The sequence below is a fragment of the Chelmon rostratus genome, chromosome 17, assembly GCF_017976325.1.
Source record: "Chelmon rostratus isolate fCheRos1 chromosome 17, fCheRos1.pri, whole genome shotgun sequence".
Classification (NCBI taxonomy): domain Eukaryota; kingdom Metazoa; phylum Chordata; class Actinopteri; order Chaetodontiformes; family Chaetodontidae; genus Chelmon; species Chelmon rostratus.
The window spans coordinates 13,945,567-13,973,544 of NC_055674.1; the positions used below are offsets into that span (position 1 = coordinate 13,945,567).

Sequence of the window (27,978 nt, forward strand, 5' to 3'; positions counted from 1 at the left end):
ATTCAACTTTGCTCCCACAGTCCTGCCTTTTTTAAGCCCCTCCATCAACCCCCTATGCCCCAACATGTTAAAAAATAGTATCTCAGCATTCCCTTCCTGTCCACCTCTTCTTCCCTTTGTGAGAGGTGAGGACCACCCTTTGCACCTGTAACCCTTTAGTGCCCAGGGCGTTCTAGAGTTAAAGGCCCATGCAAAGCCAGGCCAGGTCATGCTGAGCTGGCTACCAAATATCTCCACACCCTTCTCCATGGCAAAGCAGGTACTTTAAACACTACTTAATGTGCATGACTGTGAGGATAAAATACAGTTAAACTTGCATAAGTTAGGGCTTTACAAGCAGTACGGCGGGTAAAAAGCATGAATTGTGAATTTTGGGATTTGCTGTCATGCTTTTGAATGGTTGGAGAGAATATAAAGAGAAGCAGACATTCAGGACTGCAGTCAATGCTAAATGAAATGTGGCATTGATTTAGTTTGAAGACAAACAGTGCAATAAGAACACAAAGGTAACGCTGTATCCTCCGACACTAATTCACAGGTCATCTGTAAAAATATTAGATTATGCTTGATGCTATTTAATAACTTTGATTATCCAGTCTGTATTTTCAGGATACAACCAAGTCTGTGCATAAATGTTTAGTTTGAGTTTGTTAAGTGTAGGTTACATCTGCATGGGGAAAGGTGGGGGTTAAGATAGTAGATCTGGCAGACACAAGAGGTGTGCTCACATGGAGATGAAGATACTCTGTCCATGGATATTGTTTTTTTCTGTCAGAAAAGGATTTACTGCTTATGTTGATCCTGTCACATTTTCACTGTGCAAGTAAGTGACCCTTTGTAATTTCTCTCAAAGCAAATCTGCCACTGTATGAGCTTAGCGCAACTTTAGCTTGCTGTAAATGTCAACATTCATTGCCATTTTGAAGTTGGACTAAAAATCTGACATGCTAGCCCTAAAATACTTTAATAACATATTTGATTACGATTTATGATATTTTTTGTATTTCAGGCATGCATGTTGACATTTTGTGGTTTTTGCAGTCTTCTGAAATCATGTTCAAACACTCCATCAGGCCAAAGACTCAGCAGGTTGCTTCAAAAAAGTGGGATACCAGTGTTGTTTATGTTGCTTTGTGACCATGAAATATTGGTAATGCAGGACTGCATACAGTAATTAACTGTCTTGCTTCAGTAAGTGATCATGGTCCAGTTTGTTTGGAAAAGCTTGCTCCTTCACCATTCATATGGTATGGCACCAAGACTTCTCTGACTCTGGGGGTTACTCCACCCATTTCATTTCCCAGCAGCAGTAAAACAGCAACAAACTCTGAGTTACCTGTTTATGCTATTAGGCGCCTGTATACCTGTGCGATCAGATGCGTTCCAATACAATTACCCTGCAATAAATCTTGTTCCTAAAGGTAGCCTTTAAGTTTAATGCAGTCTGATACAACTCCACCATTCACTACATCCTTCAGAATCACCATATAGTTGGATCAAGACCTTTTTGGCACAGTGTTAACATATAATCTTCACAAAAAGAGGCTTTATTGCTAAGATGGATTACATTAATTTGCACAGGTGTAACTAGTAAAGATGTTTCTCTGACTAATAGATCTAACTTGGAATAATAGGAAGAGATAAATTATCGCAAATTTCCTAAATTTGAGATCCTTGAGGCAACATGACCATTTTCGGCAATCCAACTATATACAGCATTCAAGTTAATTGAAATGAAACTGAGAGTAACTGTCACACTCCATGAGGATGGACTACATCCATACACTCACAAGATATCCATATCCATGTATATTAAAATGAAAATGGTTGAGTGACAGAAATAATTGAATGCATGCTCCATAATGCATTAGATAAACTATACTTGGTACGGCCTTAACTCTTGATGACTTTGAGTCATAAGCTGATGGGAAGTTTGCCAAGTGTGAACCAAAGAAAACCTCTCAAACCACTTTGCATTTTCCCATGGTATCCTCTTACATTGTCCCTTTAGTGCTCCTTTCAACTGTTTTTCCATTGTTCCACATCCTGATCACTCAGCTTTCAGACTACCTTGTGGAGGCTGAATTGCAGTAAGGCCTAAAGTTAGCCCAAAAAGACTTGAGCAGAATACCCAGCTGCCCCCTCTTATAATTATCTCCTCTTCTTCCTTTGCTCTTTTTGTCCATCCCTTTACCTCTTTTTCTGTTCATAGCAACACCACATCTCTCGTACTTCTTTCCTCCTCATCCCTTTGCATCTTTTAACCTCATTCTACTATGGATTCTTAAAATGTACTGCTACATATCCCCACTAGGTATTTCAGGGGAAAAAACAATGATTTTAAGTAGAAATCCTTACCTTTGTCAGTTTTTTAGGAAGTCTTGTAATATCCGTTTGATCCTCACACATTCTTTTTGTTTATTTCATGTCCTATGGCTGCATTGTGTAATTTAAGATTATTTTCAATGAATTCAGTTCTTCATTGATGGTTTTGCAGCATCATTGAAAAGTTTCAGCTTTCTTGTTCTCAGGGACCTGTTCTGAGTGCTATTTCAACATGGTCTCACTGTATTCAGGTTTTGTGGCTTATCTGTGGGAATATGAAATACACACTTTGGATGGAAATTTGGTGCTTTAACAAACAAACAAACTAGACATTTGGACATGTCTTTATCTTAGACTAAATGTCAGTAATAGAGCATGTGCTTGAGGAAGACAAGAATTATCTTAAAATATACAAAGGAAATGTAAACATTTTGAACACCTACTTGTAGTTTGTACAGTAGTACAGTGCTACAAATGGCTGACCAGCATGAAGTTGAGAAATTGCTTGTCCTTTAAAGAAAATATGAACTTGGCAGGTGCTCCAGGGTTCCAGTGGTGGTTCCCCATCTATGAGACTGGCTTTTGCTCCAGCCCTTCTCTCTGAATCATTTTTATTTGTTTGTTCTTCCACTAACACTCTTCCTCCTAATATCTAGTTGTGTATATGGTACACATAAGCCTGTCTATCTTTCTGTTTGTGTGTATATGTCTATGTGCCTCTGTCCTTAACTCTGTGTTCTTTTACCTCTTTGTGTTACATATTTACATGTGGGTCAACTTCAAAGTCTGTACTTTTTAGGGAAATGTTAACTTTGGACTACTAAAGAGATGTATGCAGTGATACAATGACAAAAGTGAGTTAAAGTTACTGGACAAAAGTCATGAAACCTCAAGTCATCACAGACAACTTCATAATAATACACAGCACAGCAGCTCAACAAATTTGAAGTGTTTTTTACATTAATGTTGAAAACTACCAGAGATAGAAAACTGTAGTTATGCAGGCAATTCTGGTACATACTGTATGTTAAAATGACAACAAACCCACAAAACAATCAATTAAGTCAGTTGAACCAATTAAGTCAGATTTAACTAGGATAGGGGTTAGCAACACAAATGGCTGATGGAGCGATCCGAACGAGTCAGAACAGACTTGCACACATCTAGATAGTGCCTTAATTCAATTGGTGGAATCAAACAGCATTCCAGAAAGGCTCAGCAGCCTCATTGGAGATGTTTATCGCTCCTTTAATCCAATTAGTCTGGTCTGAGGGCTGCTGGTGTCTTGGACCGCTTTTGCCGCTGTCTTGCACATTTCTGCAGCTGGCCTGAGCTTTATGTCCAGACAGGCTCCGGACGCAGAGAGGCTTGCATGATAACTGAATGAGTTGGTTAGCTTTAAGCTATACCTTGACATTTTTGAGATTTTCTTTTCACCAGGCACTGATGCACAGAATAACTTACGAGGTTTTACCACAAAGTTCGTCTATGGATTTGAAAGGGAGTGGTAATTTTCAGATTTTAAAAATTGGATTTGGAATTAGAATACAATGTAATTAAATTAATGCAATTGATACACATTTCGTATTGATTTTGAGTGTGCTTTTACATGCATGTGTGTGTTAGATTTGGTAACAGTAGTCTGGGTGGGAGGGTTGATCTAATCGAAACCAGGCCTTCTTTCTGTTCTCTCTTTTTCTCTCTTTGTCTCTCATATGGATGTTTTCCCTTGAGAATCCCTCCTTTCTCTGTGTCGCATTCGGTTTCTTTCTCCCACCCTTTGTCTTTTTGTCTCTCTCTCCCTTTGTCTTGCTGTCTCTCACCCCTTTCTCATTTCTCCGTTTGGACCACCAACAGCGGCGGCGGGTAAAGTTCTCTCTCTTTTTCCTCCTCATTTCCTCCTTCTGCACTCTCAGCGCCTGTTCTTTTGATCACACATCTCTTTTCCTTATCATCCATTCCTCATCACAGTGTACGTCTGTACTCGTCTATTCTTCCCTTTTTGCCATTGTTCACCATGGAACAGCTCTGACTCAAACACAACTAAACCTCAAGTTCAGGTCCTCATCTGAATCACATAGATATGAAACGTTCAATATTTTGTGCTAATTACGGGAAAATCACAGAAAATAATCATTAATAGAGTAAACGTGAAAACAACTGAAATCAAAAGTCCCTATAAGGACACTTCTGGGAATTTTTCCACCAAGAGGTGAGCCTCTTGCCTACACACACACACACACACACACACACACACACACACGAAACCAAGAAGTCTACCATCTGGTATAACAGCTGCAAGACGCAGGCAGTTGTCTATACAGCTTCATTCTCCCCTAAGGATCACTGTCAGTGACCTTTGACCTTAATGTCATCACCCTGAGCTTCATACCCGATATGTGAGAAATTTAGAAAAATCAGGGCAGGGAGTTAAACTGCCATAAAGTTTTTCATGATGCTGTGTTAAGTTAACCAGTTATTTTAGTAAACAGTATGCTTTTGTAACTTAAGTTAGCTTGGTACTAAAGTGCATAGTCAGTTTGTTAACTGGCAAGCTCTCTTGCAGTTCTTAACTTTTTTCTACCTTTATGTATGAGTGTTCAGTGCAACTGAAACTCAAGGTTTTTCCTTTTTCTTCACACATGTACGTAGAAAACTAAAGTGGCAGGAAAAAAAGGAGGTTTGGCTCAGTGTTACAACAAAGAAGTGCACATTAAAATATCTTTGTCTTTGCCAAAATGGCCTACAAGACAAGATTCCATGCTGTTCGAACAATGCTGTGCTACCAGCTTATCCTAGTAGTAGTTTAGAGTTGCTAGAAATTCACTGGTTGAGTCATCAAAAGAGAGAGTTTGGCTGTTTATTCAAGTTTTACCTTTTCCTTTTTCTTTCTCTCTCTCTTTTTTTTTTTTTTTACAATTGTGACTTCTGTTTAAGTTTAAAGAGTGAGAGAAACTAAAATGGGGAGCATTTCTAAGCTGTCATTATGTTAACAGGAGTGCACTTACCACCCGAACAAGGCCTCCTATAGTAGTCAGCTGCTGACAGAAAATATGGGATTGTTTATCTCACTGAAACCACGACTAAACTCTCTCTACAAATGCCTCTGTGTAGAATAGACTTCTCCATCTTTCAAACTGCTGCTTAAAAGAGGAAATATCGCAGCATGGAAGGCAACGTTTCAATGCAGCATGGAAGTATTTCACCATTAGCTGGGCATGTGCAAGCCGAGCCTTTAGACGTCTTTGTAAAGCATTGAAATACATTGCAAAGTATCAAACAAGTGTAGCTACTAGATAGCATTCTGACAGGAATGACATCAGTTGTTCCCATAGCATGTAGTTGTAAAATACCACCTAACTCTAGCATGTAGCTACAATGCTAACCCCACCCTTAGAAATAATGCTAAAGTGTAATATGATAGCAATGCTGCATGTGTTGCTATGTATTTAACCCAGACGCAGTTACTCATTTTGAGTTAACTCGGACACAAAACCATCAAGGAATGGCTTCCCACTGCCATTTTGGAATCGAAAGGACTAAGCCTGTCATATCCACCTAAACTGTCTGACTCTGTGTGTGTGCGTGCGTGTGTGTGTGTGTGTGTGTGTGTGTCTGTGTGTGTATACGTGTGCATGTATGGATCTGTCTGTGTGTTGGTATGCATCTGTATACGCGTATAGGGGGAGCAGTAAGGGAAAAGACATCAGCACTATCAAGTCTCTGAGGGTGCTGAGAGTGTTACGACCTCTGAAGACTATTAAGCGTCTTCCCAAACTCAAGGTATGTTTACAGAAAAAACAAAACTGTACAGCAGAACAAATAGCATTCGATGCCACAATACATTAATCCAATGTATTTCTTTCATACAGTAACCAACACTTCTCCCTCTGTTGATCTCTCAATCCTCAGGCTGTGTTTGACTGCGTGGTGAACTCGCTGAAGAATGTGCTCAACATCCTGATAGTCTACTTACTCTTCATGTTCATCTTTGCTGTGGTGGCTGTGCAGCTCTTCAAGGGACGCTTCTTTTACTGCACTGATGAATCCAAAGAGTTTGAGCGTGACTGCAGGTCAGGAAATACCCCACCTGCTTCCATCTTGAAATGAAAACCGCAGCGCACTAGTAGTTACAGAAATTGAGCGCTGCGTGACCAAGCACAAAGCTGACTTGCGGAGCTTACACGCTCAACACAAGAGACATGATGATGTCATTTTTGGCGCATACACCCTCTTACCAGGGACACTGCGTCAAACATAAATCTGTCTTAATATTTGCCTTGTGGTTTTTAAACACTTTAAGTGTCTCTCCTCCTCCTTCTTGATCTTAAGCATCTACTCAGAAACACATAATTTAAAAATGTGAAAGCAAACCCTCCCTTTTACACATTGTGCTGATGATGTAATATGTGGTATTTCAGGGGCGAGTATCTGGTGTATGAACGTGATAACGAAGTGAAGGCGCAGAAGCGGGAGTGGAAGAAGTACGATTTCCACTACGACAACGTGGCTTGGGCCCTTCTCACCCTCTTCACCGTGTCTACCGGAGAGGGGTGGCCGCAGTGAGTATATGTGAACATGCGCAGTCAAATGCAGCACACAAACTCTCTGACAACCTATAACCCTCCCCCCTCCTTCCTTCTCGTCCTCTGCAGGGTGCTGAAGCATTCAGTGGATGCGACTTATGAGAACCAGGGCCCGAGCCCGGGGTACCGGATGGAGATGTCCATCTTTTACGTGGTGTACTTCGTGGTCTTCCCCTTCTTCTTCGTCAACATCTTCGTGGCTCTCATTATCATCACCTTCCAGGAGCAAGGGGACAAGATGATGGAGGACTACAGTTTGGAAAAGAATGAGGTGAGAAAGGATTAAGGGAGTGAAGGAGAATGAAGATAAAAAGCATTTAGAGGTTGACCGGAAGGCAGGAAGAGGGATGATTGTGACTACTGGGTAGAAAAGGAAGGACAGATAGAGGGAAGACAGGGGAAGATCATAGCAGGATGAGAACTAAACTTATCTTGTATGTTTTTTGCAGAGAGCCTGTATAGACTTCGCCATCAATGCCAGGCCCCTGACACGCCACATGCCTCAGAACAAGCTGAGCTTTCAATATCGAATGTGGGAGTTTGTGGTGTCGCCGCCATTTGAGTATACTATCATGGCAATGATCGCACTCAACACGGTCGTGCTGATGATGAAGGTAAAAAGTCTACAAACTACAAACAAAGACACCGTAATGCACATATGAACATAAACACATGTCAACAATATATTAACTACTGACTGTTGAGTCACTGAAGTTAACATCTCTCTCTCTTGGTAACTTCATCTCTTGCTGTCCCCCTCAGTTACAAAACATAAACACTGGATTGTGTGCGCTATTCTCTGTGATAAACATTTTAATCAATATGTCTGACTCTCCATTGGCTGAACTGTGTCTCTCTATGTCTTCATAATCCTCCTCCTTTCTGTCCCTGACTGTGTGTGTGTTGTGTATGTTTGTGTCTGGACATGTCTATATCAATGCATACTTATATGTGTGTATGGCAATCCATTCTCTTGTATTTGTACACTGGTTCGTTGGTATGAATGTGTGTGCTGCCTGTGTGTGTGTGTGTTTGTTTATAGTATGACGGAGCTTCTGATACCTATGAAGCTGTGTTAGCCAACCTGAACATAGTGTTTACCTCCCTCTTCTCCATGGAGTGTGTACTCAAGATCATCGCCTTTGGAGTACTGGTGAGTGTATGGGCTTGTGTGGGTTTGTGTGTAGTGAGGATGTACTGCTTTAAAATCAGTTATTATTATTATTATTATTACATGGTATGACTGTGTCTATGTAGCTTATTAATGGCTAGCTGGTAGTGTATTACAGTGAGGCAATAAAGATGAGACAAAATGCAGAGTCAAAGCCTGAGATTCACTCAGCACACAAAATTAACAAAAAAAAAAAAAAAAAAAATCCACTCCGCCACTCCAGAAAGATTAACATTCAACATTTAGCTTTGTTTGGGTTTTTAAAATTTGGATTCTATGCTGTACTTATCAATGGTCAGCGTATTACCTACAGTAGATGGGTGTCAGCACACCCGCAGTTTGGAGAAGCAGACAGGGTTGCCAGCATGGAAGCTTAGCAATGTACTGCTGTGGACATGGTCAGCAGAAAAACGTTTTTTATCCTCCTATATGAAGGGCCACCTAATATAATCAGCATCAGTTTAAGTGAATGCTATATTTTGAATATTTTCACCACTTTGCTTTGCAGCCAGACAGACAGACCTTTCCATTGGCACTGCAAACCTAAACTATCCCTGAAACATTTCATTTAGGACAAAAAAAGGGTGCTTGGCAATGACAACTGCTGAAAGCAACACTTAAAATTCAGTGTAGATCCACTATACCACTGTAACCCCTACAATAAGCAAATCTTGGTGAGAACAGTAAGACTCAATATTCCTGCATGCCTGGTAACCAAGGCAGTGTGCCAACAAAGAGTAAAATGTAGAAAACAGTGGATTAAATGACACTCTGTTCCATGTGTTGGAGGTCTTGAATACATCCTCGTTCATTATTTTGTTACATTAGGACACATTATCTGTCGTGCATTCTTGTGTACATATATAAGGAACTGTGGGGAAATAATGACCCATAATAGATTTTTTTTTTTAATGCGAAGAAAAAGGAAACTGCCAGAAGTCAGCAGTAAAGTGTGCAGTCATCAGAGCTGCAGAGGAAAGGAAGGGAAGGCGGACAAAGAAAAAATGGATAGAGGAGATAGTTTAAGGATGAATGTTGGGAGGAGATACAGGACAGAGGGGGGATGGTAATACAGTAATTAGAAGAACAAGAGTGAATGACAGATAGGTGGTAAAAGAGACACGCAAAGATTACAGAGAGGGTGGAGATTAAGCAGGATGGGATTTGAATCTGGGAAAGTGCACTCAGACTCGCACTGAGCATGAACCATCATACATACAAATAATGCCAGTGTGTGTGTGTGTGTGTGTGTGTCAAGGTGGTTTATTTTAATAGCTGCCTCCCTTGCTCTCTTCCTTTCCTTCCACTTGTCTAATGCACAGTTTGGCTGCAAGCAATATGTAGGAGAGCAAAAGAACCAGACCTCAATCATCAGCGTCGCTATCCCTCTTTCTCTTTGAGTCTCTCTACTTTTAAAGCAAAAATTAAAGCATCTATAATTATGTATATCTGTGGATAAATGTGCATGTGTATGGATGGAGTTAACTGCATATAGGAGAGGGTTATGATACTCTTTTTATAAGAAATTGGAAGGAATTCAGTCTGACTTTCTGTTGGTTTGCTTTAGAATATGCAGCGGTATACAGTATGTGATGTTTGATGGCTGGTGTCGTGTTCTGATGCAGTACAAGTTGTCCCTAGCTTGTCTGATGGCATCCGTCCAACATGCCGTCACTGACGGTCCATTTGTCTTATCTAATTTCTTCTTGTTCCTGTCGGACACTGACATGTCTTTTTTCCACTTTCTCGTTCTCTTTCTTATTCTGTCTGACTTTATCCTCTGTCTTGCTATTTATTTTTCCCATTGTCTCACTCAATAACTCTCATTCTCTTTCTGCATTTCTCACTTTTTCATTTTAATATGACATCAATCCTGCCATATTTCAATGTGGTGTGTCTGTGCTCCATTTCTCTGTAAAAATTTTGTCTGTCTTTTCTTTTGTATCGCTGCCCTGTATCTATGTTTCTCTACATTTTATGGTCTCGTTCTCCTCACCTTCCTCATTTCTACCTCGTCCTTCCTCCGTCTTCTCTATCCCTCCCTCCCACCTCTTTCTTCTCTTCTCTTGCTCACAGAATTATTTCAAAGATGCCTGGAATATTTTTGATTGTGTGACAGTTCTGGGCAGCATTACTGACATCTTGGTTACCGAGCTTGGGGTAAGTAGCAGGGATCCGTAGATGTGAATGTTTAAGAGAACTGTACTAAGGAGTCAAAACTGTAAATGGACTGACATGATATTGTATTAGCAATGTTTGTTAAGTGTATGTTTGTTGAACAAGTATGACTATTCGTTAGGTGAGCTCCAGCGTGTGTCTATAGGCTCGTACATCTGTCACATTGTCTAAAAACATAAAGTAGACAAGGAGTTAGGGAGAGCATGAGTTAGTGGCCACTGTTGAGTCTTGCATTGCTCAGTCATGCGTGAACATCTCTTGAAAGTCTTATATAATTGTCCCAGTTGGTGGGACGAGGAGAGACCAGACTCCAGCTAGCCAGCACTGAGCCACCGACAGCGAGGCAGAACGCGTGCTGATGCTCTGTAGTCAGCCACTGCACAGCTTCTGCAAGCAACCCGAGGAGCCAACCAAATTATCTGATTGCATCTCAGGTGGCCAATAGAGGCTTTGCAGCTGCATCAGCCATCTGTTAGTGAATACAGCTAAAGTCTTGGAGAGCCACTGGATATCTGAGTATGCACAAACAATAGGACAAGAAATATTATGGATCCATTCTTTCACATCTGACTAACTAGATTCTATGTCCAGAGTTACATTATTGCTACACAGTGCACTAAATTGCTTTGAATTTGGCCAGATAGTGTAATGCAGGCATGTCCAAACTATTCCATAAAGGGCCGTGTGGCTGCAGGTTTTCGTTCCAACCAAGGAGGAGCACACCAGGCCAGCCAATCAACATCAAGGGATCACTGAGTTATCAGCTGAAGACTGAGCTCAGCTAATTAAGCTGGTGTGCTCCTCCTTGGTTGGAACGAAAACCTGCAGCCACACGGCCCTTTATGGAATAGTTTGGACATGCCTGGTGTAATGGATAGTGACAACCATCATTAGCTGTTAGCTTTCCAAAAAAGATAGCTTTTGCTATTATCATGTGAAAGAACATTGAAACACAAACTGAGAACCAGTCAAAAGATAATGGGTAATTTATTTGCCAGAATGAGGTAACATATGGCCATGAAACTGTTGATATGTACTCAAGTGTGCATGTGTAAGTGCATGTATCTGGGAGAGTGTCAGTTTTGCTACATTGTTTACTTACAAAGTGTCCTAAAGGTGCGTTCAGACAGATCATGAGTTGATTTGAGTTGATTTTGGTAACATTACACATACAAAATATTTCAGCTGTAGCAAAATATTCATGCTTATCCTGGGGATTTATAAATCTGTGGACAGATATGAGAAGAAAAATTAGATCCACACACTTGTTAGTTAGCTTAGAGCTAACGTCTGAACAATTGGTACATGGCTTGTTTGAAGCAGGCAACCCAGAAGAATAATGCAAGTTAAAAATCTGCTTTGTGTTCTGTCTGTACACACTTTAAGTGTTGCTTTAAAATATTTAACTCCTGCATAATTACAGGTAGACCTGTAAGGAATGGGTTACATAAACTGTATTTAAGATATGTATCAACCTTGTGAATAGTTTTGATCCAAAGTGGTAAATGTGTCCTCAACAATGACAAAGTAAAATTTCTAGAGTATTTGCTAGACCACATTCAAGAGCTGCGTAGCCATTGTCAAATTTTGTGACCTACAAACTTTACCTACCAGTTCGGTCTGACAAAGAAGGGATACCATTGATTTAAACTCTTACAAATATTAAAATGACTGGTTGGTCCATGTATTGGGATACACTCGTGTTTATTTATTAGAAATCCATACATTTTTCCCCTGCTGTCTTGATCATTGGTATCCCTGCAATGTATCTATGTACAGAGTCTGCAGACAGAAACCTGCTGTTGTGCTAACTCACCATCTTTGTATTGACTGTTGATTTCTTTCTTGTTTTTATCTTTTTACATGCTTTCTTTAAATCGTCCACAAACTTAACGATGATCTCCTGTAATCTACTTCGCCCCAACCCCCTTCTCCCCCAACACCAACTACTTCCTGCGATTCCGTCCAATCAAAATGCACTATGAATCCTCTGTGTCCACCCATGACAACTGGCTTGGTCAATCTCTCTGGTTGTTCTTCGAACCAACCAAAAATCCAAAAATTTGCCGCTATAAACCATATGTCTGCAACATCCACATGTAGATGGTTTGTAATTTTTTGTAGATATTATTTTACTGCATTTGTTTTAACTGCAATGTGCATGTTTGGCATGACCCCCACAACCCTCAGCTGAGGTCTAAATTTGTAAAATTTTCATTTGTTGCCACGTTTACTAACCTCTCTACCAGTCACTGTTCATTTCGTATATTGTATTCAACCATAAATCCTATTCATACTGTACATGCTTTCCTGAAAACTAGTGTTCAGTTTATAAAGGATAGGATTGTATGAACTGGATGACTGCTACATCTATCCATTAGATTAGCCGTTCATTGTATGCATATACATATACATAGACACATACACACCCACACATATGACAGTGACTGGGAGAGTGTTTCCAGTAACGATACAGTGAATCCAAAGCTTTGCCCCTGGCAGAGAGAACAAGTGATGCATGCTGCAACTGGCATGTCTTTGGCAGGAGCTCTTTATTTTCACAATACACACATGCACACACGCACACACACACAGAGAGAGAGAGAGAGAAAGAGAGAGAGAGAGAGAGAGAGCGCAATGTATTGTAAATGAAACCCGCATGTGCCTGCTGCCAGTCCCTTTTGAGCACTTCAAGCCTCACATCAATTGCACTTCAACTGCAATATTTGTTCTGCTGTGTGGTTGAAGAACTCTGCACAGCCAATTTTACATAAATTGATCAGAATGATGTGGGAATTTTGAAAATAAAACAAAAATGAATAAGCTGTCTATTCAAAATCAATTTCAACTGCCAAATACGTGTGTCTGCACAACTCAGTTTGTAAGGCACATAATCACACTTGTGAGATTTAAAGTTTATGAACTGAAAGAAATTCATGACCTTAGTTGGTCCTTCAACCACCCTCTTGCTCTTATTTGGCTGTGACATCATTATAGAATGTCACATGACTTTGGCAGCCAGTCCTATTGGATGGTGCATCAGCTGCCATTAGCCTTACTGGTATGCCTTGTATTAGTGCAGATCTGCATGCTGTGGGCTTGCTTCATGTTGAAATACTGCATATTTTGCCTTGAGAGAATTAGTGCATTTGGTTGTCTTTCCAAGGAAATGTCCTGACATCCCTGCACTTGAACTACTCACCATTCCTAACACAATTACTGCTGCGTAACCCAATTGGATGAAACTAGTTAGATTTGGATGATTTCCTTTCCCCTGTGTTGTTTGGTTTGGTTTTGTCTAACTTAATGGATATGAAAAGCTTGTTGGAGCCTTGCTGATTTGAGTTTGGTTTGCTTTGACTTGTTTGGCTCCTTATTCTTTTATTTGTATTGAGTTTGAATCTCCCTCAGTTTGAGTTTGACTGTTTTACTCTCATTTTTTATGTTTTGGTTGTCTAAGGAAAATCGTTTGCACATTTTGCACTAAAACAAACTACTCTTTCCCTTTATTCCAACCCCAAATCCTTCTGTCATCCTTTCCCACCTATTTCATGTTTCTCTGTTGTTTCCTTTTCTTTTTTTCTTTTACTACCTTCAACTTTCAATCCTAATCCTTTCTACACCACCTCTCTTGCTGTCTTTCTTTCTGTTTCTGTCTCCATTTCTTGGCGGTTATGTTGTGGCTGTGCTATAGAATAATTTCATCAACCTAAGTTTCCTGAGGCTGTTCAGGGCAGCTCGTCTCATCAAGCTGCTGAGGCAGGGAGAAACCATCCGCATCTTGCTCTGGACCTTCGTTCAGTCCTTCAAGGTTTACACTCAATTATACAGCATAACACACACAGAAATCATATGCATTCACATTTGTAGAACTTTCAGAAATAAACATATCCAATAGTGTGTTTATATTTACATAAACAATGCCTAGGTGCAGTCTTATATGCCACGCGCAGTGCACTCATATGTATCAAACTTAATACCAAAGATTAATGTGTCTCTCCTCAGGCACTGCCTTATGTCTGCCTCCTCATTGCCATGCTGTTCTTCATTTACGCCATCATTGGGATGCAGGTGGGTGAGAGCCTCAACCTAAAAATTGCTATAGTTCTTTTGGGATACATTAAATATATTTTATAGGATAATGATAATAAGGAGGAGGACATAGAGAAGGAGAATGAGGATGATGATAGTAGTCAAAAGGATTTGGTGCATAGTGGGAGGAGGAGGATGATTATGGACTATGACGTGTTTGCAGTAAAGGTTTTTAGGGTATTAAAGAACCAGTGTGCAGGATTTGGGGGGACTTGTTTGCAGAAATGGAATATTATATTAATTTATATGTTTTCATTTGTGCACAATCACCTAAAAATAAGAGTTGTTGTGTTTCGTTATTTAGAATGAGCTCTTTATATCTCAGAGCTCTAAAGAGCACTTTTTGCCTATTTAGTGGCCACTGTAGGTTCTCCTATACAGTTGGAAGGGGAGGGTAAGACGAGGGGTGTTCAGTTGGTTGTAATCTCACCGCTAGATGCCACTAAATCCTACACACTGCTCCCTTAACTCTGCTTTAGTGGCAAAGAAGGCGAGAACGGTCACTGATGAACAACTAGTCTGGCTTTCAGGGTTAACAATGTGATTTAATTCAACAGCTGTTTGGGAATATTGCTATTGAAGAAGACGGAGACAGTGCCATCAACCAGCACAACAACTTCAGGACCTTCATACAGGCTCTCATGCTTCTCTTCAGGTGCTTATGTGTGATCGTGTTTGTGTGTGTGTGAATATGCATATGTGTTTATTTGCAACCAAACAAATTCTAGGATTTTTGAATAACCATCAGTAACCTGTTACATTTTTAGCAAAATTATTACTTCAAATCCCTCAAATGTCAAAGAAATGTTTGTGTATTTTAGGAGTGCAACGGGAGAGGCGTGGCATGAGATAATGCTAGCATGTCTGGGGGGTAAGGAGTGTGACACCCTGTCAGGGAATACAGACCCAGAGTGTGGCAGCCAGTTTGCCTACCTCTACTTCGTCTCCTTCATCTTCTTCTGTTCATTCTTGGTGAGTATACACAACATAATTCATCAACCTCATCTGCACCCTGTTATGTCAGCGTGACGCCTCATAGCAAGATATTGCAAATCCCAAGAGTCCACGCTCATTTTGTCTTTGTCTTTGACTTTAATCTAAACCAGCGGTGGGGAACGTCTGGCCTGTAGGTCATATGTGTCCCACAAGACCATTTGATCTGGCCTACAAGGCAATTCATAAATACAAAGAAACCAGCCCAGAAATACAAAAAAGGGCTTTTTTTCTGAGATAAAAGAAAATAACATGAAATAGTAGACTAACACGTCCTTCTAGGGGGTCCCTGAACACAACACACAGGTAGTGGTTATGTGACCTGTCATCGATGACATATATCATGTCGGTTGTCAAGAAAGGATGAAAGGAGAAATGGACAAATAATTATTTTTTGTTGAAGTAAAAGATGAGCTAGTGTGCTTAAGTTTGTGGGAACACACATGCTGAAAAAGGGCAATCTTGAGCTTAATTGCAGCTTGAAACATGCTAGACTGGATGAGTTGCAAGGACGGATGCGCTTAGATAAAGTTACCCTTTGGATGCCCAACAAGCAGCTTTCACTAGACCGCATTCTGACAGACAGTTTTATGCAGGCAAGTTTTGTGGTGACCGAGCTAATAGCGTAGAAGCTAAATCCTCATTCAGAAGGAGAATTTGTGAGGGAGTGCTGTGTTGCTGCTGTAAGGCTGCTAACGCTGGGCAAAGTTAAAGATGTATATATGTATATATGTAAGAAGTATATGTGTGATTTGGCCTTCATTACCTCTCAGAGGTGAACCTCAAGCTCCAGCCAGCTTCTCCGCTCTCAAATGTGAAATCATTTGAAGCTAAATGAAAGCTGGGGCAAGTGCAACTGGAAAGAGGTAACAGTGTGCATTTGCCTACTTTGCCAGAACAAAAGCCTGGTGTGACTCCTTCAGGCTTTTGGCAAACAGTTTCTTGACTTGAAAAGTAAACCAAAGGAACTGAATATATTTTGTACACCATTAAATGTGGAACCAGCTGATGTGCCTGACAACCTACAGCATGAAATCATTGAGCTGCAAAACAAGATGTGCTCAAGCTACAGTAGGTTGAACAACCTCCCTCTCCACAGTGTAAGCTGTGTGCACAATCTGAGGATTTTCCCATTCTGAGGACACATGCACTGAAGTTTGCAACTCTGTTTGGGACAGCCTACTACTGTGAGCAGTTCATTTCATAACTAACTAAAGACTTGGTTCCGCTCAAGACGACTGACCAAGACCAGGAAAACCAGCTGCGAGTAGCATCATCATCATCCCTACCACAGCCATCGCATTAGAGATTAGTGTGATATATGTGTTTAGTAATTTAGTAAGGCCCTCGAAGGATGTTGTTGAAAACTGAAATAGCCCTTGATAGGAAAAAGGTTGCCCACCACTGATCTAAACAAAGAACTGACCAGATAAGCCATTCTTGAGTGTCTCAGGCTGTTCTTCAGCTCTTGGCTCCTGCTTGGAAAGAAATCAGGAATTTAGCAATGGACAGGCAACTTAACCTGTTTGCATGTTGTGTGTGTTCATGTGTGCACGTGTGTAGATGCTGAATCTGTTTGTAGCTGTCATCATGGACAACTTTGAGTACCTGACCAGAGATTCATCCATACTTGGACCTCACCACCTGGATGAGTATGTCAGGATATGGGCCGAATATGATCCTGCTGCCTGGTGAGTGGTAATGTGCACGCACTCAGGCTCACATGCACATACACATATGCGTACACACAACAGAAATGTGACAGGCCTTGACACTGACGTGATACAACTTTTATGATTACCTAATGACAGAATAAAAACAAAAGTTCTATCTGTAAATCTGTCACATTTCTGGTTGTGTTTTCTCCACTAGTCCACATAAAAAAACACAGACATTACGTAAGACCTATATATTCCTTGTGCTTGTTTTGATATGCTACTCACACAAAGCAAGGCCAAAGTAATGAAATCAGTAACTTCTTAATGATGCACTAACTGTGTTTTTTTTTATTGTGTAAAATATGAACACAAGGTATTTCACATGGTTGTAGAAATAGATAAAAAAAATGAACCAAGCAGGGGTGTCAACTGGTTAATAAAGCAGAATTTTCTAGTGAAAGAGCTGCAAGGGGGCTGTAACGGATCTGAGTATAACCTCATCAGGCATCTGGTTATCTCTCTCACACCGTACAACCCCTCCCTCATCCTCCTCCCCTTCCTCCTCTTTTCTGTAAACTGTCATGAAATACCTCCCACCCCTTCCCAAACATCTTTCCTCTCCTGGAATCTGCATACTGCTAAAAAACTTAATGTGGCAACGTCTACACACTCCAAACAAAGCTGCCCTGTCCAAACAGTCTAAATGTCTACTGTAGACATGCTACGTTTCATGGTATCTGTATTCCAGTGCCTGTGTGTTGCCCTCTTGCTGTCCTGTAGACTGTACATAGACTGCTCTAAACAGTGAAAATGGTAAAGAAAAGGAGAAAGAATAGAATAAAAGAATGGAAGGTATGAGCAAATTTACAGGAAAGAGATAGAAGATTGAAATGGGCGGAAACGGTGGTTGGAAAAATCAAAGAGAGACATTTAAATAATTGATTGCAGGTTATCAAAGGCTAAAGTCTGTGGCTTATAAACCTTAGAGTAGATAACTTGTAGAAATGTATGAGATGTGTGTTTCCCTGTTTTGAAACCTTACTGACTATGACATGGACACTACTGTGCAGGAAACAGAAGGCAGGGAACAAAGGCACAGTGCTGACATTGAACACATATTTAAGAGGGAGGGGATCTGCACACTACAAGCAGCTATTAAGCATTTAGCTGTTTACCAACCACATGCTTTTTACTCAATTCCTTAATTATACGCATCCAGTCAGGGGACGGAAAAGGCTGCCAAACTCAGGTTGAGGAGTAGGGGAAGAAAGAGGACCACATTTAACAATGTGTGGCACGCAGTGAAGTGCGGAAGTGTTTGTGTGTATAGGTGTATTCAGGTGTAGATGTGTCTACAGAGTCTGTTATTTACAGTAAACATATTGTTAAATATTTTCAGATACTGTGTACTTGTCAAACTTGTGCTCTTCCTCCCAATGTTCTCTCTTCTTTCTGGATGTGTGTGTGTGTGTGTGTTTTTTCTTGTGTGTATGCGTGTGTTTCTTAACTCCCCTGTATTCTTCTTGCAGCGGGCGCATTCATTATAAGGACATGTACAGTTTATTACGAGTTATCGACCCGCCTCTCGGCTTAGGCAAGAAATGCCCCCATAGGGTGGCCTGCAAGGTTTGACTTCCATTCAAACAAAATCTCTCAAACACTCTTGCTAGCCACAGCATCCAGGAATGGAGTGAATGCCGCTTTATATATGTTTTTTTTTTTTTTTTCATTTCAATTTTACAATTTCTTTTCCACCATTATCGACTTGCATTCTGAACTGCTGAGAGAATGTGCGGGACAATGCAGACACCCAGAGAAGCATGTGAAATGCACTAAGTGAAATGGGAATAAAAACAACATAAAGAAGTTTTACCACATTGTAAAATAAATCTTTTTTTTTTCTTCTTCTTTTCTGAGTATTTTTTTTTCTTTTGCTTGCTGTGGAGCCATGGCTATAATGTAGCAAGCTACGGTTGCCCACTGTAGTGTTGCATTGTTCTTGGTCTTCTGGGGGTTGGGGGAAAGACAGAAACTGCATTGACACCCCTTCCTCTTCCTCCCCTCTCTCCTCGTCCGAGCAGGAGCAGCTTGGTGCCTGCTGTCAAGCTCTGCACTGCTCCTCTTTACAAGCACACACAATCATACACACACACACACACACACATATATATATATATATACCATGTCCTGCTTGCACAGAATTGTCTTCTGATACTACAAGAGAACATTTACTTCTCAAATTCCAATCCTAATCTTCCTTCTGTTGTCTCCCTTCCCTCTGTCGTTTACTCCCTCTCTTTTTTCACATGACCAACTGTTAGAGAGTACTGTAGCTCATAGAGAAGCCACATGGCCACAGTCTCTCCGAATCAGCCCAATAACCTTGTCTTTCTGTTGTTTTGTTCTTTTACTTTGTTTTGGTCTTTTACTTTCTTTCTCACCCTTGTCTCTTTTCACTCTAATCTATCGTCTCCTCAATCTCTCTCTCGTTGGATCTTTTTCCTCCCCTCTTCTCTCTCTCTACCCCTCTCTCAATGTCTCTATCTCCCCTTTTTTGTGCTTTTGTTAACTGGGTGATCACACTGGCTGGTGATGCAGTGGCAGGATCAGTTGCAGGGAAATGTATGACATGCTGAGGCACATGTGTCCTCCACTAGGCCTTGGGAAGAGGTGTCCAGCACGGGTGGCCTACAAGGTCAGAAAGGGCCCCATCTTCACCCGAGTCTCCTATGGGTGTTGGGGGGATTTTGGGGGGTCCAGGAGGGAGGGCCCAGGGACTTAAGCGCTCAAAGTGGTGTAAACTTTAGTGTCGTCGTTTCTTTGGTTCTGTTTCTGTTTCTTTTTCGTGGAAAGTGGGGGTGGGCTGGTTGGTGTTGTGGCGTTGTGTGGTGGTGTGGGATCAGTGGGTGGAGGTAGCAAGATAATTAGGGTGAAGGGTTAGGCGGGGGTGTGTATCCACAGGAGGGGACGAAAAGAGGGACCTTCTCAGCTCGTTTGCGCCGTGTACGATGGACACACAAGTTCACTTACACAAACATGCAAAAGCCACGCACATTATAATCAGTCATGTCACATTAGTGTATACATGAATGCAATTATTTATGAATACAAAAAACATTAAAGATTTTAATTAATGAGACAAACATGTGACACATATAGACACTTCTAAACACACACACTTACACAGAAACATGCGTGTGCAGCAGGGCTTGGAAGGTCCGCTAGACTTACGTCCTCTGACTCGTTCCGTCCTGTGGATGGGCAGACACACACACACACACACACATACGCACAAACACACAACAGAATTAAGTCATATCAACTTACACATGGCTATTATCTGTTATTTCCAATGGTAGAGAGAGCAGAAAGGCTTGTGTCAGTGATGTGTTTTCCTCAGAGAGCCCTTGGTTGCCATACAGAAGCAGTTCTTTTTCTGTTACCCTTCATGTAGCAGCTCCAAGCCCCCAAGCAGCCTTTTCTATCTGCAAGTCCAATCTTCTCTTTGTCCTTTGGTTCTGTCGTCAATGCAGTTCTATTCTGTTTCCAGCCCCCCCCCCATCTCTGCATATTGCTCCCCTCCCCGCACATTTACACTCCTTCACTTGCCTCCTGCATGGCCGATAACCACCACCACCAACCCCATACGCAGACCCCTGTTTGTCATATAATCAGGACAGACACAGTAAATCTTACACAAATTTACCTTTATGTGACCATGTGTTCCTGTAACACCTCTTGTGATCAACACAACAGTCTCATGAAACATCATTGGCAGATCACTGTGTGCCTCAGGGGGCAGCCGGCCAAACAGCCTGTAGGCACAGGAGATCACTCCATTGCTAACCATTGCTTTATCTAACTCCCTTCCCCTTCTCCAGCAGACCTGGGGTCAAGTATTACTAGCCTTTCATTCTCTTTATGGTTCCATATGGATGGTGCTTAAATAGGAGTGCAATTTACAATGTGTCTAAGATGTCAGTCAAGAAAAATATACCAAACAAATTTTTCATCGGCAAGTTTGCTTTTACCACTTAAGGTTATTGTCTTATAAAGAAATTTCCATCTATGGCCGCCTCTTAATTACACTAATAAGAAAAAAAAGATTGCTACCTGCACTGAAATGTATTATTTGACCCAGGTTTTTGCACCTCTTTCTCTCGCTCTCTCTGTCTCTCTCTCTGTTTTTATTTTTAACCCCAACCTTAATTCAGTCACTTTCAGTCACTTTCTTTCTTCATCCTTTTGATTTTACCCGAAAACATTTTTCCTAAAAGCCTCCTCCCTGAACTAAAAGATGGATCCTCAATCCTTCTGCCGAACAACCTGTCATGCTTTGCACTCATGGTTTTGGCAAAACGTCTCTGACATCTTAAACTGCCCCTGGATAATTATTACTGGAACGGTTTTGCAGAAGTTCGCCATCTTTATGTTTATGTCTTACCTCCCCTACCACTTTCCCTAAGCACCTTGCCAATCGGAGAAATCCAAACCTTACCTTTGACCTTCCAACCAGTCCACAGAACAATGACCCATCTCGCTCTACTGCTTCTAGCTTTTGATCTTCTCTGTCCTGAAGTGAGACAGCAGAGCTTTCAGACAGGAGCGCTTTCTTACAGACACAGCCAACTAAGTGTGGTGATGTTTCTTTCTTTTTTCTTTGCATTGTTTTGTCTTTGGTTTGTCTATTTTTGGCCACTTTTTCTCTTTACATGCTCCACTCACAACCTATTAACCTATTGATTTGTGTTTCTCTATCATCTCTTCCCCTCAAGCTTTCTCTATCAACTCTAATTATATCTGTTACCTGGGGGAAAAAATGTTTCTTTTCACCTCATATTTCCTACATATACCTGGATTATGTTCACCTGAACAATCATTCAGCATTTTAGCACCAAAACAACACTTCCATGGTGGCCTTTTTTTTGTGTTTGTTTTCTTCTATCTTTTTCCAAGGAATGCTGCTCTCTCTCACCTATTAACCCTCTAAGTCTGTTCCCATTTTTCACACATTAGACATCAGACAAATTAGCGATAGAGTTAGTTGCTCTATCATATCAGCCTAGCCACATCGTCAACAAATTTTCTTGTTCCGTCCAGTAACAGCCACGTTTAAACAACTCACAAACTCATTTTAATGTCGCCAACAGAGGATGCTTTCTGTGTAAGGCTGCGCAGCTGCTTGTCCTGTGAGGCATATTGAGTGTGCATCGCATGCCGCATGTGGGGTGGGATGTGCAAGAAGGGTTTTGGGGGAATAGAGATTAAAACAAATAAAGTTTTGATGGATGGATTAAAGGGAAGGCATTTAATCAGGATCTAGGGGGAGGCATGATATGCTGCATGTCTGGGTTGTCGCCGTCTCCTGTCACCAAACACACACAAACGTCAATCTGTCATCTGTGAGTTGGTGTGTGTCGGTGTGTTGTCTGTTTCAATTATAAATCAACAAGACCTATTAAGGATCAAACCAATAAGCAAAAACCAAAGTGTTCCCCTTCCTTAGATTGGTCCCTTGGTTGTGTTTTGTTTATTGGTTTATCATCTGGTCTCTGTTGCTTTCACTGTGAACCTCCAAACCAAAAGTGGGAGCTCTGGATAATAGTAGCTGCGGCTGCTCAGTCTGTCCTCCTGTTTTCTTCATTGATGGCTCAAGATCGGCAGTTTAACCAACCTGTGAGGTCTTTTAAATACCAACATCCATAGATAACATTGCAGTTGTGAAATGTATGAATATAATATGAGGGATGATTGTGGAAAAAAAATGTCTTCATTTAATACCCTTGCACTCACAGGTTCTTAATATCACAAAACAGATTAAAATCTGTGAATACCTATGTGTGAATTTGTTGTCTGTAACTGAAGTATGCCTAATTGGACACTGTAGCTGAGTCTGAGCCATTTGTCACAGGCAGACAGACAGAGTCAGAGCCTGCTACAGATGCTATGCGCAGCTCCTTCAACTTCCTTCACCCAAACCCTTCCTTTATCCCCACTCCCCATCCCCTTCCTGCCACCAACTCAATGCCCCTCTTCCTTTGTCATCTGGAGGTTCCACATACATGCCACCCCTCTTACATCCAAATTTTCTCACTGCTCGCCCTGATTGGCTCTCCCACAGAGACTACTCCGTATGGATCTGCCTGTGGCCGATGACAACACGGTCCACTTCAACTCGACTCTCATGGCCTTGATCCGCACAGCACTGGACATCAAGATCGCCAAGGGTACGGAAGGTTTGGAATCTCTCTTACTTACTTTGGTTTGATTTTCACTTGTCTTCTTCTCCTTTTTCTTATTTCCCCCTTAGTGCAGTGCTGTCTGCTATTTCTGTGCTGAACCCAGAAACCTTCAGCTCTTCCTGATGCTTCTTCTACTGTAGCTTAAGTACAATGCGCGGTAGATCCTGTGTGTAGCGTGTGAGGCTGAAGTTTGAGAGCCTGTGGAATGGAGGTTTTGTCACGTCAGCTTCAAAACTGAATTGCCTGTGTACAGCTTTCAGTGCAGTTATGATTTTACCATAGCTACTATCATGATTTCACTAATAACATGACTTTTCTTCTGTTTGTCTTTGTTTTCATGTTTGTATGTCCTCTCTCATACCTTTTCGTATTAATCTGAATGACTCTGAATGGTTTGTGTGCACTCATGTGTGTATGAGTAAACCTTTTCTGTGTGCATGTTGATGTGTCTGGATGTATGTGTGTTTTTGGGCATGGATGTCCATGTATCTATATGTGTGCGCATGTATTTGTATGTGTGTGCATGTGTTCATTGAATCTGCTTAGGTGGTATTGACAAGCACCAGATGGACGCAGAGCTGAGGAAAGAGATGATGGCGATCTGGCCCAATCTCTCCCAGAAGACTCTGGATTTGCTGGTTACACCACACAAGTGTAAGTTGCAGAGTGTGGGTGCAGGCGCAGCAGTGTGGCTTGGATGCAGCCACCCTGTGCCGCCCAGTGCTCCAACGTTGTTTCTCTTCACACCACCTGAGGACCGCTTCTCTCAGCCAGTCTCTCTCACTGCTGCACCCTCTGATACAGCTGGCACCTTAACCACACACATCCACACCCACATACCTCATGTCTATGAAGACATAATTATGTGAACATGAACAAAAACAGGCACTGATGGAGCACAGGCTGCATGGTAGACAGAAAGCAACTGCACACACACACACTGCATTCCTGTGTTTTCTTTCAGCTATAGAAACCACTCTCACCAGAATAGACCCAACACAAGTCCCAGACCCCAACACTTCTCCACCTGTCTCTGTGCCTGAGATCAGAGGGTGTCTCACTATAGATCAACTCTCTATAGACGTCTTTTCACTTCAGGGGCAGTCAGCTGCATACACAAGATGGCTAGCCGTGCTTGATGGAAATTTCTTATATTTTGAGTGTTATTACACAGAGATAAAATGCACAGATGCTAATGCACGAGTTGCATAATACAGTAGTTGCTTAAGTTTATGAAATTCATGAAATTTTATTTTGAAAATTGCCAGAAGCTAGGAAATGTATTGTGCACTTAGAATTGTATTTGCAACCAAATCCAAAGATTATATACAGGGTTTTTTTTATATACTATATTTTGGGTTTTATTTTTTAATGACTTAAATTTGTTTTCATTCTTGCAATCACATGATTGCAGGTTCCTGGAGCAACTGAATTTTGTTTTATCTATTTTACAAAGAGATGCTTTGATTACAAGATTTTACCAGTGACAAATATAAATGCTATATGGAGTTAAATAAAAGTAAGATACAGTTTAAAAAAAAAAAATCTGTCTGTGAAAAGACTATTTGCTCAATGTTCGTCCAAGTGTGTTTCTCTGTTTGTGTGCATGCCTCACCCCTGTCTACCATTCCTCGCGCTCAGGGTCCATTCCAAAAGGTCTAATCTTGCAGGGTAACTTGTCATTCTCTCAGCAGCAACAGACCTGACAGTGGGGAAAATCTATGCTGCCATGATGATCATGGAGTACTACCGGCAGAGCAAGATCAAGCGCTCGCAGGCTCTTCGTGATGAGCAGGTACTGCTGTCTCAAGGAGAATAATGCTGCTCTACCTGCATCCGACCCTTTTAAAGTCAAAGGCAGACTGACGTACTGAAATCAAGGCTGCAGAGCTGTCCCTTTCATATAAGCCTGGGCTGTGACAACCTTCGTCCAGATCAGGGAGTAGTTCTCATTCAGTCACCTAAAAGGTGCATGCAGCGGGTGAATAAAATAACTTAACCATCTAATGGAATCACCTGTCTCCTGAACGCAATGCTCCTTTTTTTTTAACAGCAAATGCAGCGCTGCCATCTACTGGGCAAAATGTGTTACTCATTGCCTTCACAGTAATTGCAGCATTGGTATTATGCAAACATAACTCATGAGGAGAAGGACACAAAATTTCAAATGCTAATTTAGCGGATGATTCATACCAACATGGTGCAGTTACTTAGCTGTTTAAATGCCAGAGACTGCAGGGTTTGGTTGTCACAGCCCCTAAGGTGACCATACCTCAACATCATGGGAGCTCTCATAATGGCTCCTTTTGCTGAGCTCGATTCTTTCCTGCGTTGACTGCTTGTAAATATGCTGTACCTCCTCACTCCCCAACAACCAATGCATGTTACCTTGGACAGTTAGATTTGCATTATGATATTGCTGCACCCTACCCTTCAGTCAGCACACACTCCCTTGTTAAAGGAGAGAACACTTTCAATGACAGAGCTGACCACCCTCCACATTTCTTTTGCTGTATTTCATCGTGGTGATTGAGATGATAAGATGATATCAGAACGGAAATTTAACAGGTTTATGCAGCCACCTTGGACCATGAACATTTGAAAGGCAGCATGCTTCTGAGGACATTCTTTAGCCTGACTGTTTATTGCATGTGTTAAACCTGTCAAACATCAGCGAACCTCCTTCACCCTCCTTCCTTCACTGTCCTCTGGCCACACACAGTACTCATTGTTTTGCTTACTCGACTTCGTTTGCCCCTTCTTTCCCCCAACACATATTGTACATCATCTCCTCACCTCCCCCAGTCCACCTGCCGCATTGTAGACTGCCTGCCTGTCTTGACTGGGGAAGCAGTGTATCATGATCCAAAAATGTCGTTCGTGCAGATACCGTCACACAAAAATCAAAAAGTGCTAAGTGTGTTTTACATGTTGTACTTTAGTGGTACATTGTATTTAGTGCTTGCACACATAGACGGGAGGTTTGCCACGGTTTGGATTTAAATGGAGGTAGAGCAAACAAGAAAAATATGAACAACAAGCTAATGATCTCTTTGAAAATGTGAAAGGTGGTCATTTGGTAGTAGTGCAGAATCTTTTTGGGCAGATGACTAATAAATAAATGACAGTGAATGTAACATTTGTCCCATCATGCATTTCACCTGCTGTATGTTCCCCTCCACAGGATTGTTGCAGTGTTTATCTACCATGATGTCCTCAATCCCTCCTTTGAACGAGGCCCCTCTTGTATTGTTCCCCTCTTTATCAACATTTTGTGTTGTTTTTTTTTACTTTGTTTTTGGAAATGTATTTTCTTCAGTTTCCTCTACCAACATTACATTATTTAGATCCATCACTAGATGAAACCCAGAATGATTACTAATCATTCCCTTTGATCCTACCTTGAGTTCCAGACAGAGTGGGTGAATCTCACTTCCTTTTTGGACCTTATAAAGCACTCTAATGGTTAGAGTCCTGAACCTGGGTGCCTCATGGGGTTGCCAGGCCCCAGAATGCAAGTCCACCCACCTCTTTCTCCTGCAAGCTGCTGGGCATCAGTTGCTCCATAGTCTCCCCCCTCCTCCTCCATTTATTCTTTTTCCATTACCTCTTTTGCCTTGCCTCGCTTCAGCCGACAGCCCCCTCTCTACATGCCCTCTGTTCCTGCTCTGCCCCTTTTCCCTCCATTTCCCTGTCAGTCTGCCTGATAGCTGGCGACGGCCATGTTGTATATCTCACACAGAATCGAACGCCATTACTGTTTCAGCGCGTGGAGCCGCCTTCCCCCGCCCAGGATGGGGGTCCGGGACTTAACAACGCCCTCCCTCCACCTGAAACAACTGAGACTGTTAACAGCCTGTGAGTTGGATGTTGTTGGCACTTTACAATAGGTGGTTTGTTGAAAGCAAACCAGTCAGGGAAGGAGTGTCTGTAACTTTGTGTGTGTGTGTCATAGGCCGGTAGAGGGGGGGGGTCCCGGAGAGCCAATCATGGGTGACGACTCGTGCTCAGGAGATGTCCCAGAAGGTCGGCAGCTGGAGTCCTGAGGGACACCCTGAGGATGGCCTGGGAAGCATGACCAACTCTCAGGTAGAAAGCTCATACACACACACACACAGGGACCACAGGACCACACACCAAACAACACACACACATTATACAATTATACATTGTTCACCAAGTGTGTGTGAACAAATGCTCAATCCATTCAACATTTGTTTTTACTTTCATGTCATTGCTGCCAAATAAATCCCAAAGAACCACTTAGGAAGCTTAAACGTTAAAATGAACTATGATTTTCATGCAGTTACAGATTGCAATTCCAACTCTACTGAAAGTCCCTGTTATTCTTAATCCCTAAAGGCATAAGGACATCAGGTTTGTCCTCCCCATCATTATAACTGACGCTAAAGGGGCAATGTGTAAGAAATGGGCAGAATTTTTGTTGAAAACATCAAAAAATGAAAATTTTCAACAGACTGCAAAAAAGTAGTTCTGACATCATGTCAAAGACATCTATGCATCTATTAGCATGCTAACCAGCTAGCCTCAGCCTGTCCTGTGTTGTAATACCACTTTGTATCCGAGAGGTGACAGTCCAATAGTAGATAGTACTGTAGTTTTAGTCGGGAGATGTGTGCGAGCAGCGAGTTTGAGATGTTTCACGAGTTCTATTGGTGTTTTTTAGTCTAAAAAAGATGGCTTAAATTCAACATTTGTTTTTACTTTTTAAT

General features: G+C 41.5%; 1 protein-coding gene across 1 annotated transcript in view; it reads left to right on the plus strand.

Annotated features, from left to right (window-relative positions):
• The window catches only part of cacna1aa (calcium channel, voltage-dependent, P/Q type, alpha 1A subunit, a), an 80,107-nt gene that overhangs the window by 42,765 nt on the left and 9,364 nt on the right, over positions 1 to 27,978 (plus strand). The window contains exons 27-46 of the mRNA XM_041957123.1: positions 4,183 to 4,191; positions 6,009 to 6,108; positions 6,238 to 6,398; positions 6,747 to 6,887; positions 6,981 to 7,182; positions 7,361 to 7,525; positions 7,954 to 8,064; positions 10,159 to 10,242; positions 12,364 to 12,366; positions 13,955 to 14,071; positions 14,266 to 14,331; positions 14,910 to 15,007; positions 15,174 to 15,324; positions 16,909 to 17,036; positions 18,533 to 18,629; positions 23,125 to 23,239; positions 23,792 to 23,899; positions 24,937 to 25,040; positions 26,988 to 27,103; positions 27,211 to 27,334. Of these exons, the coding sequence (XP_041813057.1) occupies positions 4,183 to 4,191; positions 6,009 to 6,108; positions 6,238 to 6,398; positions 6,747 to 6,887; positions 6,981 to 7,182; positions 7,361 to 7,525; positions 7,954 to 8,064; positions 10,159 to 10,242; positions 12,364 to 12,366; positions 13,955 to 14,071; positions 14,266 to 14,331; positions 14,910 to 15,007; positions 15,174 to 15,324; positions 16,909 to 17,036; positions 18,533 to 18,629; positions 23,125 to 23,239; positions 23,792 to 23,899; positions 24,937 to 25,040; positions 26,988 to 27,103; positions 27,211 to 27,334 (2,200 nt within the window). The remainder of the gene's footprint in view (positions 1 to 4,182; positions 4,192 to 6,008; positions 6,109 to 6,237; positions 6,399 to 6,746; positions 6,888 to 6,980; positions 7,183 to 7,360; positions 7,526 to 7,953; positions 8,065 to 10,158; positions 10,243 to 12,363; positions 12,367 to 13,954; positions 14,072 to 14,265; positions 14,332 to 14,909; positions 15,008 to 15,173; positions 15,325 to 16,908; positions 17,037 to 18,532; positions 18,630 to 23,124; positions 23,240 to 23,791; positions 23,900 to 24,936; positions 25,041 to 26,987; positions 27,104 to 27,210; positions 27,335 to 27,978) is intronic.